The 18,672-nt window shown below is 38.4% G+C and overlaps 3 protein-coding genes and 1 pseudogene across 4 annotated transcripts; 3 read left to right on the top strand and 1 right to left on the bottom strand.

Annotated features, from left to right (window-relative positions):
* The first annotated feature begins 385 nt into the window (after positions 1 to 385).
* On the top strand, positions 386 to 10,001 carry LOC137745790 (protein XAP5 CIRCADIAN TIMEKEEPER-like). Of its 2 annotated transcripts, none has more exons than XM_068485803.1 (13): positions 386 to 510; positions 950 to 1,174; positions 1,465 to 1,530; positions 1,629 to 1,693; positions 1,807 to 1,919; positions 2,290 to 2,368; positions 2,484 to 2,560; positions 2,650 to 2,711; positions 2,821 to 2,952; positions 3,053 to 3,106; positions 3,245 to 3,310; positions 8,830 to 8,904; positions 9,703 to 10,001. In XM_068485803.1, exons 2-13 carry the CDS (start codon positions 1,004 to 1,006, stop codon positions 9,751 to 9,753), a joined length of 1,011 nt encoding a protein of 336 aa, XP_068341904.1. In that variant the 5' UTR covers positions 386 to 510; positions 950 to 1,003; the 3' UTR covers positions 9,754 to 10,001. The 2 variants fall into 2 exon arrangements, with proteins under 2 accessions (XP_068341904.1, XP_068341905.1); XM_068485804.1 differs by having other exon boundaries at positions 1,807 to 1,910.
* On the top strand, positions 3,596 to 5,583 carry LOC137744198 (uncharacterized; annotated as a pseudogene).
* Positions 10,002 to 10,700: 699 nt separating the features above from the next.
* On the top strand, positions 10,701 to 13,493 carry LOC137745352 (co-chaperone protein p23-2). The gene is made up of 5 exons (XM_068485296.1): positions 10,701 to 10,852; positions 10,934 to 11,277; positions 12,485 to 12,519; positions 12,602 to 12,647; positions 13,263 to 13,493. The coding sequence occupies exons 1-5, from the start codon at positions 10,848 to 10,850 to the stop codon at positions 13,292 to 13,294; spliced, it is 462 nt and encodes a 153-aa protein (XP_068341397.1). The 5' UTR covers positions 10,701 to 10,847; the 3' UTR covers positions 13,295 to 13,493.
* A 511-nt stretch (positions 13,494 to 14,004) lies between these two features.
* Positions 14,005 to 18,485, bottom strand: LOC137744606 (uncharacterized). Its single transcript, XM_068484380.1, has 10 exons — positions 18,421 to 18,485; positions 17,819 to 18,101; positions 17,294 to 17,395; positions 16,928 to 17,097; positions 16,527 to 16,660; positions 16,237 to 16,414; positions 15,378 to 15,951; positions 15,106 to 15,218; positions 14,763 to 15,006; positions 14,005 to 14,549 (listed from the first exon to the last, which is right to left on the bottom strand). The coding sequence occupies exons 1-10, from the start codon at positions 18,483 to 18,485 to the stop codon at positions 14,316 to 14,318; spliced, it is 2,097 nt and encodes a 698-aa protein (XP_068340481.1). The 3' UTR covers positions 14,005 to 14,315.
* Positions 18,486 to 18,672: the final 187 nt, after the last annotated feature.

Here is an 18,672-nt window from a genome sequence, read left to right on the forward strand (position 1 = left end):
ACATTAATGTAATAATGTATTTATTTTATTTTTAAACTGAAAATGAAATTTGTAGTTATTTATGTTAATGAGATTTTAAATAAAACGCATAATTTATGGGATTAAAAATATTAAAGATAAAAATTATGTAGCTTACATGTAATTCATTAATATATTAATACTAGGGAATTTGATCAAAATCTAAAAACTAATAAGATTTTAGTCAATAAATATTAGAAACTAGAACTGGATACTAATTTTTTCATAAATAAATAACAAACTTATATGTCTCGTGTAATTTTTTATTTTTATATTACAAGATGTATTTTAATTTGAGTGAAATAATAACAAAGTTTTGAATTCATCAAAAAATACTTGAGGGTCGCCACGTAACCTACTTAAAAGGACACCTCCCCGCTTCCCTTCGCAACCATCGTCACCCCCCTTTAATTTGGTCTTCCCTCCTTTTCTCATTCGGATTCTTCTAATCGGCTCGTCTTCTTCTTCCTCAATTCGTCTCTTCGCACCCAGGTACCTCATCATCCTTCAATCCTTGATTATAAACTGTTAATTTATGATTAAATTGTGGCTTAATTTTGCTAATTGAGGTAATAACAGGACCGATTTCTTGAGAAAATGCGTTCTTGATCGAGTTTTATTATCTGCAGTCCTTGTTTAGGGAAAACAAATATTTGAGCTTTGAGTGGCAACTTCTAATTGATATTTAAATTGGTACATTTTCCTTATTACAACCAGTAGTAATTTCTCAAATTTCCCGTTCTGAGCATGTAATTTCTCGAATTTATGATTTATATGAGTTCTAAAGCTGTTAATTTAATGCTGAAATTCCCTTTTATTTAATACAAATTTTGAAAGTTTTTAATAATACAGGTCAGATTTCTTGTAGGTTTATGCTGAGGAGTTGGTTTTAACAAGAACCTAGATTATTAACCTTAATTTATTCTATCAGTTCAAAGTAAGGGATAAGAGGAGGGGTAGGGGTTGAACAGAGAGGAAGGAAAAGATGTCGGGCATGGGAGACGGATATGTGGGCACGGCCCAAGATGCCGTGAGGATCCGAAGGCTTGAGAAGCAAAGAGAAGCCGAGCGCCAGAAAATTCATGAGCTCAAAAGCAAGTCAGCCAACGATACAGGCCAGCCGGGTCTCCTCCAATTCGGGTCAAGTACCTCTGAGGTCTGTACTTGAAACCGAACTCATATCTAGGGCTTTAAAGTTCCCCATGCGCATATATTTCGGTGTCAGAAATCTTATGACTTTTTAATGTTGGTTCTGTGTACTCTCTGGTTTACCAATGATGAGAAGCATGAAAGTTGTGAGCCTATTCATTAAAAAAAAATTCTTGTCCTTACGATTTATGTGGTACCAAATAGGTGTGTTACAAACTTACAATAGATATAGATAACAAGTTTTGTACGGACAGATTTTTTATCGTTGATTAATGATTTTCTTGATTGATATTTCAGATTCTTGAGACGGCATTTAAGAAGGAAACCATTGGTTTGGTAACAAGGGAGCAGTATGTGGAGAAGGTAAATACTAAACAACTAGGATTGCTTTCTTTTACTTATACTAATGGAAGCATATGATGGTTAAAGTGCAGTGCTTGTGCTGTGAATTTATGTTGTAGAAAGAAAATATTAAGATCAAATTTGAGGAGGAAGAAAAGGAGAAACTTCAGAAGCTACAACAAGAGTGAGTTTCGTAACAGATGACTGTGTTGCTGTTTGATTTATGAACATCTGAAAGTGTTTATATTTGTCAATGACATGCAACAGTCTAATTTTGTTTTTCCTTTTATAATTCAGGGAGGAGCTTCTTCAATTACAAAAGCGAAAGAAGAGGAAGATAAAGGGGGGTTCTCGATTGTCCTTTGCAGATGACATAGAGGATGGAATTGAAGAGGAAGATGGTGAAAATAGCGAGAACTTCTCTCCTTAAAGAATTAAAAAACTTATTCTGGTTATGCAGTGCCTTAAGTTGCTCATAGGATGCATATTGTTCTTATTTTTAATGACCGACTGTCACTAAGGTTTATTGTATGGAACTTTGTAGATTGATTTAGCATTTCTTTTCACCATTTTATGTGACATATTCTCCCCTGATGAACATTAGGCGTAGATCTAGACTGATATTTGTTGCAACTCGCATGTATAGAAGCGTCCATTCTAATTTTTTGATGGGAGGCTATATTTAGATAGTTGATGTTTTAGTGGTCACTTGAGATTATTCTCATCTAGTGTTTTTTGTGGATGCCCACTAGAAACTTAATGCTGATTCTTGTTCTACAGAAAGCACAGAGGCTACAAGATTACGGTGCGGTAGACTTGGGAAAGATCCTACAGTGGAGACCAGCTTTCTGCCAGATAGGTGTAACATTTTTCTCTTTCTTGCTCTTATGCACAAACATTTTTATCCCTCCCTCTTATTTGTTTCTGTTTCAGTCTAACATTTGAACTTAAGAGGTGCTATGGATTTATTTCAGTGAGCGGGAGGCAGAGGAACAAGCTGAGCGTGAAAGGTTGCGGAAGCAGTGGCAGACTGAGCAGGACAATATACGAAGTAATTTTGCTATCCTAATTTTCCCTGTATTTACGTCCTTTGCCAATAATAAGTTAGTTTTGAAAGAAACTTTTATTGTGTTTTTTCAGAGGAGGCACTTCAAATTACTTACAGCTATTGGGATGGAACTGGGCATAGGAGAGTGCTCAAGGCAAGTAAAGCATGCTTGACTTGCATTTGTTTTCCCTTCATGATTTCTCTTTTAAAATTGAAACTATCGTTTTTTCTGTTCTTTTTCATATTCTCTTTGTTTCCATCAGGTAACGAAAGGTGATAAAATAGGAGATTTCCTTAAGGCTGTTCAACAGCAACTTGCACCTGAGTTTCGAGAGGTGCGAACCACCTCAGTGGAGAATTTGCTCTATGTAAAAGAAGATCTTATCATTCCACATGTAAGAAAAAATTGTTAGTGATGCATTTTCTTGGTAGAAGCTTTACTGAATAAATGCTAATTAATTTCTCATCACTTGTGTCATGGTTGTGGAAGTGCAACAGCATAGTTTCTATGAGCTAATTGTAAACAAGGCTAGGGGAAAAAGTGGACCGGTAATGTTCAATATATCTTGTTATTCTTCTTCCATCATTTGGAAATATTGTATGAAGGTTTAGGTTTGTCTGAAATTTTATTGTAGGATGTGCTCATTGATGGTGACTCATTACGATTTTCTGTTGTATTTTGCATAGCTTTTTCATTTTGATGTGCATGAGGATGTGCGAACAATTGCTGATGCTACAATAGAGAAGGATGAGGTACATTCTCGTTTCTTTTTTAGTAATACTCTATTGCATAAAAGGTTTCTGTTAACTGAAGCAGCCATTGTTGACTAAAGAATTAGGAAATCAGACATGAATTCCATTGTAATTAATAAAGTAGTTGTAAGCAGTAAAGTTAGGTATAGGCAGTAGTTTCATAGCAGTGTTTTTATGACTTCTTGTACTGGTTTCATACCTGATCATCATTGCTTGTATTCCTATATAAATCCTCCGATTGGGAGATGAAAATATCAAGAAATTAACTCTATTTTGGCATGGTATCAGAGCCATTCTGATCCAAAAGGAGTTTCTATTCTGATTAACCTACCGGCACTACTGCCATCTACCCCATAAGACCTGCAGAATAGCAGGCCTTCTACTTTCATACAAATCCAATCTCTTTTTGGCCATATCTGCCAACATCACTACCCATATTGAGCTTGTTAACCATATACATTCCGCTGCATCTCTATCCATCTTCTGTCCATTTGCAATATCTCCACGAACCCATAAAACTTTCCAAAAAAACCAAAAAATTTTAAATACTACCCCATACCCTATAAACCATACCCGTTGGAATCACCCAACAAACCCGTGCCATTGCCTCTTCCTCCTTGCATTTTGTTCCTGCATCTCTCTCAGTGAGACTGACTCTCTATTGTTTCAATAAAGAGAATTCGTTGCAGTAGTAATGGGTGACTCCAAGACCACTGTTTCAGCTGCTGTTACACAAAATGATATGTCTCTGCATATCACCCCAGACAAGTTGGATGGGTCCAACTATTCCTCGTGGTCCCAAAGTGTCCGCATCTACATCACTGGCAGAGGCAAATGGTTTTATGTCAGTGGAAAAAAGAAGGCACCAGCAGAAGCCGATGCATTGTATGCTATATGGGAGGAAGAGAATGCCATGGTTCAATCTTGGCTTCTCAACTCCATGACTAGAGATTTGCGGGCCATTTTTCTCCGACTCTCTACTACAAAAGATGTTTGGGATGCTGTTACCCAAACTTACTCAATTGAAAAAGATGCATCAAAATTATATGAACTTCGCCGTCAAGCACTGCCGACTCGCCTGAATGGTGAGCCTTTATCTGCATATTATGGTAAACTCCAGCAAACATGGCAAGAAATAGATTTCTTACGTCCTGGAAAATTGAAATGTGCTGATGATGTTGCTGCTCGAGAGAGAAATTTCAGAAGAAAGATTGTATGATTTTCTGGCTGGCCTTGATCCTCATTTAGATCATGTTCGCAGTCAAGTTTTGACTCAAACACCTTTGCCATCTGTTCGTGCTGCTTATGCTCTTGTGAATGCTGAAGCAAGTAGGCAAACCATTATGTTGGTTGGCCCACAAGTGGAAGGATCAGCCATGGTAGCTGCTCCGTCTCGATTTCCCCGTGGAGTCTCGAATTCTCGATCAGTTGGATCTAAAGTTACTGATACAAGGAAGTGTACTTATTGTGACAAGGATAAGCATACTAGAGACACTTGTTTTAAGTTGCATGGATATCCTGATTGGTGGGTTCAAAAGAAGGAAAATCAAAAGAAAAGCATTGTTGGATCACAAGCACACCTGTCTACACCAACGCCTTCCGTGCCTCGAGTAGATCAATCTGCTCACTCAGTTTCTCCTACTACTGCTTCCACTTCCTTAGTCGACGCAGGTAACTTTGGTTTTGCCTTGAACACCACATTTGGTGCTCCAAATAAACCTTGGATCATTGATTCGGGGCCTTCTGACCATATGACCAATAACTCTTCATGGTTTGCTTCTCACACTACTCCACCTTTAAATACCGTTAAAGTTGCTAATGGTATTCCCACTCCAGTGCTTGGAGCAGGCTCCATCTCATTAACACCATGCCTATCTCTCTCATCTGTTTTACATGTTCCTAATCTTTCTCACAATTTGCTTTCCATTGGTAAACTTACAAATCAACTAAACTGTCTTGCCATCTTTTCTTCTACTCATTGTTGGTTTCAGGATATTCGAACGAAAGCGTTGATTGGTCATGGTAGAGAGAGGGGAGGTCTATACTACTTGGACTTACCACCAGATTGTGAGAAGACAAGTTACAGTTGTCAAGTGGAAGCTAAACAATTTGAAGCTTCTGAAAAAATTTGGTTATGGCACAAAAGATTGGGACATCCTTCCTTTCAGTACCTGCAATATCTATTCCCTTTTTTATTTTCTAAAGTCAAGGTTTCTAATTTCCATTGTGAAACTTGCATCTTTTCTAAAAATCATCATGTCTCATTTCCTTTAAGCTCCAATAAAAGTGATGTTCCTTTCTCTCTTATTCATTCTGATGTTTGGGGACCATTTCATATTCCTATTTATACTGGTGCTAAATACTTTGTCTCTTTCATTGATGACTGCACTCGAGTTTCTTGGGTATACTTACTAAAAAGTAAGAATGAGGTTATGTCTTTTTTTCCAATATTTCATCAAATGATTCAAACCCAATTTAATGCTAAAATTCAAGTTGTTCGATCTGACAATGGGAAAGAGTATTTGAATTATGGACTTGGAACATTTTTTCAACAAGAAGGTATCATTCATCAAACATCTTGTCCACATACTCCTCAACAGAACGGTATAGCAGAACGTAAAAATCGTCACCTCTTGGATGTGGCTCGATCTTTATGTTTTGCTATGCATGTTCCTAAACGTTTTTGGGGTGATGCCATTCACACAACTGTTTTTCTTATCAATCGCATGCCATCACGTGTTCTCCAATTTCAAACACCTATCCAAACCCTTTCCCAGTATCATTCTCTTCCTTCACTCCTTCATATTCCTCCAAAAGTGTTTGGTTGTGTCTGCTATGTTCATGTCCACATGCAAAATCGTGATAAGTTGGATCCTCGAGCCATCAAATGTATGTTTATTGGCTATTCTGCTACTCAGAAAGGGTATCGATGTTACTATCCTCCCAATGGGAAAATTTTTGTCTCTATGGATGTTACCTTTCAGGAACAAGAGGCTTATTTTTCAGAGGGAGATTCGGTCACTTCTCTTCAGGGGGAGATGGGGAGTAAGGAAGAAGAGCAGTGGCCACTTGACATTGGTGGTATGCATTTTTCGGATGAACACTTGTCTGATGCCGGTGATGGTCCAAATTTGCCTAATGATGAGGCAAAGAGTGGAAAAATATTGAAGGTATATGAGAGGACAAGAAAAAGGGGAGATAAAGGAAAAGAAAAAGAAAAAGTGGCTGATGAGATAGACCACCCACATATAGATCCCCTCATTGACCAACTCTCTGACCAATCAGCTGCTACTCATACGAATTATCCTGAGGTAACCACTCATTCTCCTTCTCTTCAGCCTACTATATTTGATGAGTCCAATCATGAGATTTCATTAAGTGCTGATCCAAATGAACCACATCATGAGTCTGGTTCTCGTTATCCTATTCGAGAAAATCGAGGGATACCCCCTGTTCGTTATGGTTATTCTTCTACAAAGGGTATTCAATATCCTATATCTAATTTTGTTTCATCTCATCGCTTGTCAGACTCTTATATAGCTTTTGCAAACCAATTGTCATCAGTCTCAATTCCTAATAAGTTACAGGATGCTCTTAAAAATCCAAAATGGAAAAAAGCTATGATTGAAGAGATGGAAGCTCTTCGAAAAAACTCCACTTAGGAACTTGTTAAACTTCCTGAAGGCAAGAAACCTGTTGGGTGTAGATGGGTGTTCACAGTAAAGCATAAAGCTGATGGTTCAGTGGAGAGGTACAAGGCCAGATTGGTAGCCAAAGGTTATACTCAAACCTATGGCATTGATTATCAAGAGACATTTGCGCCGGTAGCAAAGATCAACACTATTAGGGTTCTTATGTCATTGGCAGCAAATCTGGGGTGGCCTCTACGACAGTTTGATGTGAAAAACGCATTTTTACATGGAGACTTGGATGAAGAGGTATACATGGATCTTCCTCCTGGATTCACTACCACTTGTGATATTGGCAAAGTATGCAGGTTGAGAAAGTCCTTGTATGGATTGAAGCAATCACCAAGGGCATGGTTTGGCAGGTTCGCTCAATCGATGAGAAATTATGGGTTCAAGCAAACTCAGGCTGACCATACCTTATTTCTTAAGCATGATAAAGGTAAACTTACAGCCTTAATTGTTTATGTGGATGATATGGTGGTTACAGGTGATGACGTCGAGGGAATTCAAAAACTTCAAATGTATCTAGCCAAGGAATTTGAAATGAAGGACTTGGGTACTTTGAAATATTTCTTGGGTATTGAAGTTGCAAGATCAAAGCATGGCATTTTTCTTTCTCAAAAGAAATATGTTATAGACTTATTAACTGAGACTGTGATGTTAGCTTGTAAACCTGCAGACACACCAATTGAGCAAAACCATAGATTAGAAGACTATCCTGATCAAGGTTCGGCTAACAAGGAAAGATACCAAAGATTAGTTGGGAGGTTGATTTATTTGTCTCATACACGACCTGACATAGCCTATGCTGTAAGTGTGGTGAGTCAATTTATGCATAGGCCAAGTGAAGCCCACATGGATGCTGTACAACGCATTCTCAGGTATTTGAAGTCTGCTCCTGGAAAAGGCTTGATGTTTTCCAATCATGGACATCAAGAAGTTGAAGGATACACTGATGCAGATTGGGCTGGGTCAGTAACTGATCGCAGATTGACTTCTGGATACTTTACATTTGTTGGAGGAAATCTAGTTACTTGGCGCAGTAAGAAGCAACATGTAGTGGCTAGATCCAGTGCTGAAGCTGAATTTAGAGGTATGGCACACGGCGTGCAAGAATTGTTATGGCTCAAGATTTTGTTGAGAGAATTGGGTTTCAATTCTACAAAGCCATCAAATCTTTATTGTGATAACAAAGCCGCCATTAGCATTGCTCATAATCCAGTTCAACATGATCGTACTAAACATGTTGAAGTGGATAGGCACTTTATTAAGGAAAGGTTGGTTGATGGTACCATTAACTTGCCTTATGTGAAGAGTGATGACCAGCTAGCAGATATTTTAACAAAGGCAGTGTCAAGTAGGATTTCCATCTTTCACTCAGCAAGTTGGGCATTCGAGATATTTATGCACCAACTTGAGGGGGAGTGTTAACTGAAGCAACCATTGTAGACTTGTTAACTGAAGCAGCCATTGTTGACTAAAGAATTAGGAAATCAGACATGAATTCCATTGTAATTAATAAAGTAGTTGTAAGCAGTAAAGTTAGGTATAGGCAGTAGTTTCATAGCAGTGTTTTTATGACTTCTTGTACTGGTTTCATACCTGATCATCATTGCTTGTATTCCTATATAAATCCTCCGATTGGGAGATGAAAATATCAAGAAATTAACTCTATTTTGGCAGTTTCCAATACTAAAGAAATGTAAGACAACCATAACTAAGTTAATGCCATGGCTTGACCATGCTTGGTTATACTTTTCAGGTATCTATTTCTGGTAATGACATGGCTCTCTTCATATTCTTATATCTTTGCTTTTATTTTTGTGGCAGTCTCATGCTGGGAAGGTTGTTGAGAGGCATTGGTATGAGAAGAACAAGCATATTTTCCCTGCTTCCAGATGGGAGGTACCCTCTCTCTCTGACTCCCTCTCTCACTCTCTCTTCGTATATGTGTGTTATAGATAGTATCTATGTCTGGTAGATGTCTACAATGAAGTGTCCCTTTCGCCTTTTCGCTCCAGACAGGCTTGATAGTGTGGTATACTACTTGCCATTCTATAAATTGCATCTCTCGAGTATTAACTACAGTGCTTAAGTATCCAATTTCTGTGTATGTAGACTACATACACAGAAATATACTCAAAACCACTGTAGTTAATGTAGTGTGACCAATACCTGACTATTGTTGATAAATTTAATTTTTACGTGGGATAACATATTGTGTGCACCAGCACGGGCGGTAAATAAGTTTGATTATGGGAGTGCAGTTCAAATCCCTAACCTCTCTCTTTCGGTGGGATGATTGCCTACCGTCTTTGCTACTTCATCTGAGTATATAAGACATGTTTAATATATTTGAGTAGTTAACATCAAACATAGAGTTGCAGATGAGGCTTCATGATTCTTTCTTCTTTTATAGCAATATGGGATGCTCACTTTTTGGTTTTGAGTAACAATATATCCACCTTAAAAGCGTATAGACCTACTATGCCTTGAATGTTTTCCGATTCTTTGATTGAAATAGCAGATAGTTCCTTCAAAGTTTGCATCGTTTCTCTCATAATGTTCCAATATCGATATTCTGTGTGTTTTAGTTCCCTGATGTTTCTATTTACAGAGACACTCTACACCTTTGGGTATTTGTGTATGATTCTTCAGCATTCTTTTCAGTCACCCGTTTTGTCTTTTTTTTTTTTCTGGCAGATATATGATCCAACGAAGAAATGGGAGCGTTATACCATCCACGGGGACTGATTCATCATCACAATTCACAAACATGGGAGACTGAATGCAGTTGCGAGTTGTTCCCTCGTAAGCTGCACAACAATTTTATTTTGAGGTTTGAGGTTCAGTTACTGCAGTTACTCGTTTTTTTTTCCCTTTCACTTAGTGATCAAAGTGGAGGTCAGGCAACGCAACGGTTTTAGCAGATTGTATACCTTAATTGGAAGTGTAACGAAATCTGTTACGAGCATTATGAGCATCGTTCATTTGCAATTTAATTTCGATTAGCTTCTTTTGGTCATGCATTTTCTATTAGGTTCTCCTCTGAAGATGTCTCAGATGGCATATGTTGTGCTTATGCTTTTATAAATGGTACGTTCATAAATAAATACTTAGATTTAGGTAATCTAATACAATAGTTGGCTCTAATTTTACAACTTATTCGAATTATAAGCGCAAAACCGAGAGCGCATTGACGTTATAGTATTTATATATCCAACCTCATTCAGTGGAATAAGATTTTGTTGTTGTTTGTTGTCTAATTATGATAGTCGTGCTTAAATCAAACTCGTTTTATTTCGGAAAAAGATATGAGCATTGGAGAAAAGAATTTGGTCAAAAGCCACCAATCAACTAGTTATATTAAAGTATCGAACTCATCATTTATGAGTGAAAACTATTAACTTATTAGTTTATATAATTTTCTTTTATGGAGCCTACTATTTTGTTTAAGTGCCTCAGCATCTAATTTGCAAAGAGCCTACTACCATTTTTTCAATAAAAAATATCAAGAGGGAATTCAAACTCAGAATCTCGTTTACAAACGCGAATGAACTTAATCAACTAAGCAACTTCGAACCGTTGACTTACTGCTTAAGAAAAGAGAAGAGTTTGACACGAAACTTCGAATAAAAACGTGAATGCTCTTAATCAAGTGCAACCGTTTTTAATCAAGTAATCTACAAGTTACACCGAATCATTTTTTGGCATATTCCTTCTACATATTGTTTGGCTGTTGAGGGTTTTTGTCGATTCTCCATTTCCTTGTTGCTTCGTGCCCACTCTTGTTACAGCACCCAGTACACCTGATCTCTGCCCTCCCTCTGCAGCAGCAACCCTCCAAAATGAGGTTCTCCTTCTCTCTCCTGCCTCAATCTCTCTCTCTCTCTCTCTCTCTCGCTCTCTAGATTTAACTTTTTGTTTTTTGTAGTGGGACCAGTCGGCACCCGGAGGTTCTGTGGGCGCAGCGCTCCGACAAGGTGTACCTGACGGTGGCGCTACCGGATGCCAAAGACATCACCGTCAAGTGCGAGCCTGAGGGATTCTTCAGCTTCTCCGCCGTGGGAGTCCAAGGCGAGCCCTTTCACTTCACTCTCGAGCTGTACGGTCCAATAACCCTTGATGGCTGCAAAACCAGAACTGGGTTGCGGAACATTCTCTGCTCGATCCAGAAGGAGCAGAGAGGTTGGTGGAAGCGGTTGCTGAAGACGGAAGAGAAGCCGGCGCCCTACATTAAAGTTGATTGGAACAAATGGTGCGATGAGGACGAGGAAGGTGAGACTTGTGACTTGTTTTTCTTTGTCCAGTTTCGATTATCGTCAATTGGGTTGTTTTTGTTTTAGCTGTTTGGTTTGTTATTGGTTTATTTTTCGAATTCTAATCATGTTTTGATTGATGGGGGGGGGGGGGGGGGGGGGGGGGGGGGTGTGTCTGATTATGATTTGTCCAACTAGATTGTGAGATTGAGGTGAATAGTGAACCTAAGATGAACTTTCGTATGGATCACATTTCAATTTTCATTAAATCGGTTGCCTTTATTTTAGCTGTTTGATTCTGTTATCGGTTTATTTTTCAAAATTTTCTGATGTTTTGATAGATGGGGTTTGTCTGATTATGGTTTTGTCCAACTAGTTTGTGAGATTGAGGTGAACAGTGAACCCAAGATGAACTTTCGTATAGATTGCCTTTCGATTTTCTTTAAATGGTTGCATTTATTTTAGCTGTTTGATTCTGTTATCGGTTTATTTTTCAAAATTTTGTGATGTTTTGGTTGATGGGGTTTGTCTGATTATGATTTTGTCTAACCAATTTGTGATCTTGAGGTGAATAGTGAAACCAAAATGAATTTTTGGATAGGAATGTGAAAAATGAGCATGAGGTGGCACAAAGTTCATAGCTTGTGTGTTTTGAAACATCTGCAATATATGAGTACATGTAAAGGCCCTACTTTGGCAAGTAGAATCATATATCTTGCATTTCTCGTTGATGCACTTGGCATTGTTTGTCTGAGTAGTGAATGATTGAAAGGAGAAAGCAGGACTATCTGGTGATTTGATTGCCTCACTGTAGTGTGTACATAATGCTGGTTTCTAATTGCTCTAGCACGTTAGATTGATTCTCTTTGTGTGTATTTGTTGTTTACTATAAAGTTGTTGATACGGTGAAAAAAAAATGTTCCCCGCTGTGTTATCGTTACCTAGTTTTTATCTACCTCCAGTTTTTGCACAATCTTTCTGGAAATGCAATTATATGAGGGCTTTAGCGGCTTAGGCTAATCCATAGAAATGATATAGCGTCCCTGGTCTTTTCATACCGTTATTGTTAATATGAAATGCCATGATTGGTCAGGGGAATGCCAATTGGGCGTGATTGCCGTTTTTAATTTGACACAATTTTTAGTATCATGTGCCTGCAAATTGAATATAGTTCTTGAGAGAGATTTTCCATGGATCTGACTCAACATTTGTGTTGTCTTTTGCAGCTGATTTGGCCCCCGATGATGATGATGATGATACGGTAAATATGACACCTTATATCATTTAGAATAATGGATTAACTTCACCTAATCAGGTAAAATGGATTTTTTGTATTTTTGCAGTATGTTGGTCAAGATGGTGGAAGCAGTGACGATGACGGAATGCTCTGTAAGTATATTTTTCCTCTTGCTCCGTTGGTGATATTAGTTTCAGTAAATTTTATAGAAGTATGTGCATTTGGTAATTTTTGCTGCTTAGTCCTTACAAAGAGTTCCGCAAAGTTCCTTTTAAGGAACTAAATGCGGCGGCTTAAACAGCAAGCCAGTGGCAGCATCCTCTGTTTGCCAAACTCACTTGATAAACTATACGCATAGCGAGGCACATAAACTGTCAAAGTTGTTTTTTTCTTTTAAACCAAATTTGTAGACTCTCAGTACATTCAACATTTCTCCTTATTGTGTTAAAGTTTGTTTGCTGTCCAAGTCCTAAAAATATAAATGTGTCTCTGCATTTTAAGACATTTTGTAATCGAATGTGTAGTATGGAACGGTTATTCTATTTAAAAACTACAAGTTCTTCTCTGTTATTATCGAGTTACCTTCTGTCGTCAATTTGTCCTTGAAAAAGAAGAAACCCTAGCGATGCCATTTAGGACTTTGCGGTTTCAGTCAGTTGTTGAACGAATTAGAGTGAGTCATATGAAGTCTGTTGGAAATGTTAAAAGTGCTGCACCTGCATCTCTTTCTGACGGTTCTTTAACACCCGGTTTTGGCTTGTTTACAGATCTTCCGGACCTGGAGAAGGCGAGAAAGTAGGAAAACGGCGATGAAGTAGTGAGTAGCAAGCAACGATATGGGATGGACAGCAAGGGGCTCTTATTAGGTAGATTAGAATAGTAGACGGAAAGTTTGTTAAACTTGATGGAAGGCGAAATACTTTGACATCACAGATCCTTTGTAACTATTTGATCATATCCTCCTCATGCTCTAAACTTAGTATTATCTTTGGTTCTAACTCCATGGTTTCAAATTAATGTGACCTTAGCCCTCGTTCAGCCAGTCCGGGCTATAAACGAACCGAGCCAAATTCAACGAGTCTCTAGCCATTAAAATTAACTCCGTTGCCATGGATTTATAGACACAATTCGAGTTTCATTAAGTGATTTTTAACAGAGATGATATTTATAGAATAATTTACTATGATTTGGTCACGAAAATTTTTGAGTTCACTCATCATTGAATAGCCGAGTACTGTTCAATAACCTTCAATAACACATAGGAGTTGCAAAACCAATGGAACGATGAGAGCAAAAGAGAAACTCGGTGTATTAATCCATCAACTTATCGATGGATTAATCCCCAAACTTGTAACAACGGGAGACGTAATGATCACTTTGATTAACTTCATTAAAAATTTTGTCGCTTATTACCGCTTTAAACCCTTTATTTAGATGAAAGTTCAAAAATCAATACTCACGACTTTTTAGTACAGTTTGACCAGAATTCAAGAACCGATGCTCCAATATCTCAAAACAAATGGTGTAACGAAGGCCAGGAAGATTCCATCTCACTGAATCGAGGCGGGCATAACAAACTCCATTATTATTACATTACAAGTTTTGCTGCAAAGGAAGAATGACAATAACACCACTCGTGTACAATCTATAGCTCTTAACGATGATATTTATTTACACATGGCCACACATGCAAGCTACCCTTCTTCTGTATCCATTTACTGCAGCATCGAAAAGAAACCGGAGAAACCATGACAAACCGGAATCATAAGTGCAAAGTAAACTATTTCGGGCAGTTGGCAGTCGGAAGCAGCCGTATCTAGCTAGTCTGCCTTGGACTGTCGAGTCTCGACAACACGGACAGGAATGACCGGAATTGAATCCCACCATTCTCTTAGTCGTCTGCTGCTTTGGTTCTCCCCCTTACCCATACCTAGTCTCGACGCCAATGTCGATGAGAAGCAACAAACTATGGCTGCCATTATAACAAACTTCACCGGAACCACCGTAAAAAATATTGCCGTCGCACTCAACAACACCATCGCCACATTTGCATGCTGCAACAACAATTAAACTTTGTTAGTTGGATTGATGCAATTAACACAAGTTATCAATCTCTTATATGCATGAGAAAAGTCGGCGTAACATAAGCATTTCGACATTTGAGCCTCTGAATTTAGAATATCTTTCGACTCTTGCTACTACTACGATCTGGAAATTCACAGTGAATTGTAGAAGTGAACATATAGCTTGGCTGCATATATAAATACCTTGCGTGCCTTCGAAATATATATGGACCACAACTTCAATATTGAAACATTTGCTATCTGCATCATCTCATGCACAGTTTGCATTCCACGTTGAGCAGACACTATGCTTTCTATTGTACTCTGGTCCGAGGCGGTGCACACGACTATCTCATTGCATTTTATATCAAGTCTCTGCAGCCTGGCTCTAACCATCTTCGCAACCAGCCAAATGAATAAAGCGGCTAGTGCTATGCCAACCCACTCCCTGCATATCAAGAAGTTGTTCTTCACAAAATACCATTCACCAACTTGGAATTTTATTAAAGCTTACGCAGCACTGCAGCTAGCTAGAGAAACGACATACTGGTAGGTGACTATTAAAGTCGCAGCAACCACAGTGAGAGTAGTTGACGGTCTTTCCCACATGAGTACTTCTTCAAACCAAGGCACTGAATTCCGAAGGGGCCTTAGTAGCTCCTACACAATAAAACGAAGTCAGATTGATACGTGGATGTATGCGAAGGTGCACGTTAGACGGAATATTAAGTATAATATAAACTAAGATATTTTTCGCCATTTGGATTGATCGATCATGGAAATTCCTCTAGAGTGATATGGAGGGGGTTAGATACTTGCCAAAAAGATAGTAGCGCTTTCACTGATTCCCTCTTCTTTACGTTCCTTCGTGGTAGCTTTGGCAATAGCAATATCCTTTTCTTCCACTCTTGCTTGATTAATTGCTGTTTCTAATAGGGAACTGTTTTCGACTTGACCGCTTGGAGTTGGGGTTGCATTTTCGCTGCTGCCAACTTTCATCTCTTGGTCTAAACCTGAGATGATCATCGACTCTGACAAGTTCATGCTCCTTAGGATGGAACTAGCACTACATGGATGCCCGCTATTGCTCTTCTTAAGACTCTCTGCAAGCTCTTCCAGTACATAATCTCCCTTCGGTATCTCATCGAACAAAGAAAAAATTAAGAATCTTGTTGGTGGAGGGGGTGATATTCTTAGCATTTCTCTTGCTGCATGGAGCCTTGTTATTGCTAGGATTGTCCTTGAATGCATCTCCCATGCTTGCATCGGACAATTTATTTCATACTTTGCTAGGAAACGATGCATCAACATAATCTCCCTTGAGAGCGCAAGCCAAAGGTCACGCCTTGTAGAGCTTGTTACCTCGGGGAACTCCAGGACAATCTCCTCTGATCTAGAAATTTGGTGAAGCAATTCATTAATCTATAACAACAATATAAGATTTTAACAAACTTTGTGTAATTGTGTTTCTGTTTGGTCGATGTGGTATCCACACAGGGTCACCAGGAGCACTAGAAACCCTAGCGAAGATTTTGGTTTTTCAGCGTGTCAAATACTAGTTTCTAAACACTCGACACATCGATTGATTAGCTATTTGGTGCTTTGGGTTAGACTAAAAAATGAATGCAAGATTTCGGATAAATACTTAAATTCATAAATGCAGAGCATATGCCCTCACAATTCAGGAGAATCGTAAATTATAGCCTTGTCAAAAAGTGGAGCACCCCATGGCCCTGTTGAAGCTGGTTTCACCGTTTGCTCCATATCCTTCGAAAGGTCTATTTTAAGAGCGTCTTCATATGTTAATACTCCAGAAGCCTCGAAATAGAGTGCGTAATTCGTTAGTGTAAGCCTACCTGAAATACCAATGCAGGGTTAGCCATATCAAATCGATTACTTAATTACATATGGGGAAAAGAAACTATATATAAGACATGAGATGATCAAAGTTCTCTTTTCTAAACAAACCAGGCCAACTTGTTCCTCCAATGTGGCGCACTACTCGCTGTGTGCTAGCAGTTCCCTCAACGTGTAAAATGAATTCGTCGTCTGCAAGCTCCACACCCTTCGGTTTTGCATGTTTTGCCAAATATTTTATACATCTATAAAATCAAAACAGTACAAAAAGGGAAAAGTTGAAACAATCTTAAAGAAACTTCAAATGCAAGCATTCTTTATAAGTTACACTGCCATTTATACTGTCTATTCCCCTAAATGTATTGCACCAAAATTAATTACTCTTTGCATGTTATTATTTCAAAGAAAAAGGTTCAACTAAGGTATAACGAGTGTCTCCAACAGTATTAGCTGCTTATTGGGTATGCGTCGACACATCTTACAAATGAAATATATGGTTATAGATGCATCACCTATCAATTTCCTTTAAATATTTGTCATAGGAAGGAAAATGGAGCCGGTTTCCCGTAGGCACCGTTAAAGTTTCAAAGGTAAATCTCCCATTAACAACATCTGTAACTAGTGGAACCTGCGACCCCATCCAAACAAATGCATCTTCTCCAACATTTTTCTCATTATCAACCTGTCAGACAGTAGGTGAAGAATGAATAGAAACAAAACATAATTACAACTACAATGAGGAACAAAAGATTAGGGTTCAAGCAACGACCATTACTTCAACCTAGAACTTAGTTTAGTCCAACTTTCCATCTCTCTATGTATCTCGAAAAAAAAATTACAAAAAACGAAATTAAATCTTAAGAAATGAAATAGCTTACAAGAAGTGGCAGAAGGTCTGAATAGAACAGAGAGATGTCATCTTGTTCTGAAAGACATTTTTGCGGCAATTTTTTCTCTTCTTTCTCCTTCGCCACACACTCCTGCAAAACCCCAAAAATATGACATTTGAACAATAACAAAAGAAACAACAAAGGGCGATCCCGAGCCAACAAGGCTCCCACTTTGCGAGGGTCGGGGAGGAAGGTCTCTCGTACACAGTCTTACCTTGCTTTGCAAAGAGTAAGGGTAAGGCTGCGTACATGTTTTTCCTTGCATACAAATATAAATATATCAATGCATCATAATAGTTCAATACAACTATATTTTTCTCTTCAATAAAAAACAACCGTTTAGTGGTATTCCTATCCACCTCTGTGTGAGAGTTTAGGTGTTTTTAGGTTCGACTTCCATGAATGGTGAATTCTTCGATACCAACATTTTTTGACTTCAACATCATCATGAAGCTTAGCCAAATCCCCGTTAGTATCAACAGAAACAATCAAATTACAAACATAATTAATTACCGTAAAAGATTCCTCGTCAGCAGAGGTAGGCATCTCCCAACCGAGCATCATGTCGAAGGTGAAGCGGCTAAAAGAGCCATTGGCAATCTTTTCCTCAATGGTTTTGCACATGTCACAATTCTGCATAACCTTGGCACTGCAAAATTCTACGAATTTCCTCCCATAACTATTACTATTGTTGTTATTGTTACTGATAGTAGCAGCACCAACCGGCGCCGTTTCATCCGTCTTCCATGTAGTTTCAAATTCCTCCACCAATTTGTCCACCGGGGTATCCAGTTTCCTGAACGTAATATAATTATGTAAGGGTATATAATAGGATTTAATAAACAAACATGCATATAAACATGAAGACGTGGGCGTAGCCTCATTGGTTGGCTACAGCGGATGTGCTCTCCTGTGCACCCTACTTCGAATCTCCCTCGACATGCGGTTTATATTAGTTTAACGTAGAACAACGATTCGTATATAAAAGACACTCATATATATTATATATATAGTCAACATCGATTTAAAAATTCAACAAATACGAAGAAGAACAATATTTGCAGGTGCAAAATATTATATATGTATGAATTACATATCATATATGATGGACTTACAAAGCGCATTTTTGTACAACGTTGTTTGCAATGGAGGAGAGGTGCTTCAACTTCATTGTGGACATTGTTGTATTGTTGCAGAACAGCAGAGAAATTAGAGCAGAAGATTACTTGGTTTTTAATAGGGAGGGATGAAGGAGGAAGGAGAAGTTGAAGGAGAGGCAGAGGCTGAGATGTGTTTCTTCATGGAGCTGCCACGTTTGGGTGGCCATGCAGCATTTGCTATTCCACCTGTTGCACGTTCCTCGTTTC

Source organism: Pyrus communis, chromosome 9, assembly GCF_963583255.1.
Source record: "Pyrus communis chromosome 9, drPyrComm1.1, whole genome shotgun sequence".
Taxonomy (NCBI): Eukaryota; Viridiplantae; Streptophyta; class Magnoliopsida; order Rosales; family Rosaceae; genus Pyrus; species Pyrus communis.

Coding starts and splice junctions, on each gene's coding strand:
- LOC137745352 (XM_068485296.1), top strand. Junction 11,278..12,484: donor GTGCGATGAGGACGAGGAAG/GTGAGACTTGTG, acceptor TGTCTTTTGCAG/CTGATTTGGCCCCCGATGAT. Junction 12,648..13,262: donor TGACGATGACGGAATGCTCT/GTAAGTATATTT, acceptor GCTTGTTTACAG/ATCTTCCGGACCTGGAGAAG.
- LOC137745790 (XM_068485803.1), top strand. CDS start 1,004: ATGTCGGGCATGGGAGACGGATATGTGGGCACGGCCCAAGATGCCGTG. Junction 1,531..1,628: donor GGGAGCAGTATGTGGAGAAG/GTAAATACTAAA, acceptor TTTATGTTGTAG/AAAGAAAATATTAAGATCAA. Junction 2,953..3,052: donor AAGATCTTATCATTCCACAT/GTAAGAAAAAAT, acceptor GTGGAAGTGCAA/CAGCATAGTTTCTATGAGCT.
- LOC137744606 (XM_068484380.1), bottom strand. CDS start 18,485: ATGTCCACAATGAAGTTGAAGCACCTCTCCTCCATTGCAAACAACGTT. Junction 15,952..16,236: donor ATTTACGATTCTCCTGAATT/GTGAGGGCATAT, acceptor CCAAATTTCTAG/ATCAGAGGAGATTGTCCTGG. Junction 14,550..14,762: donor ATATTTCGAAGGCACGCAAG/GTATTTATATAT, acceptor TTGTTGTTGCAG/CATGCAAATGTGGCGATGGT.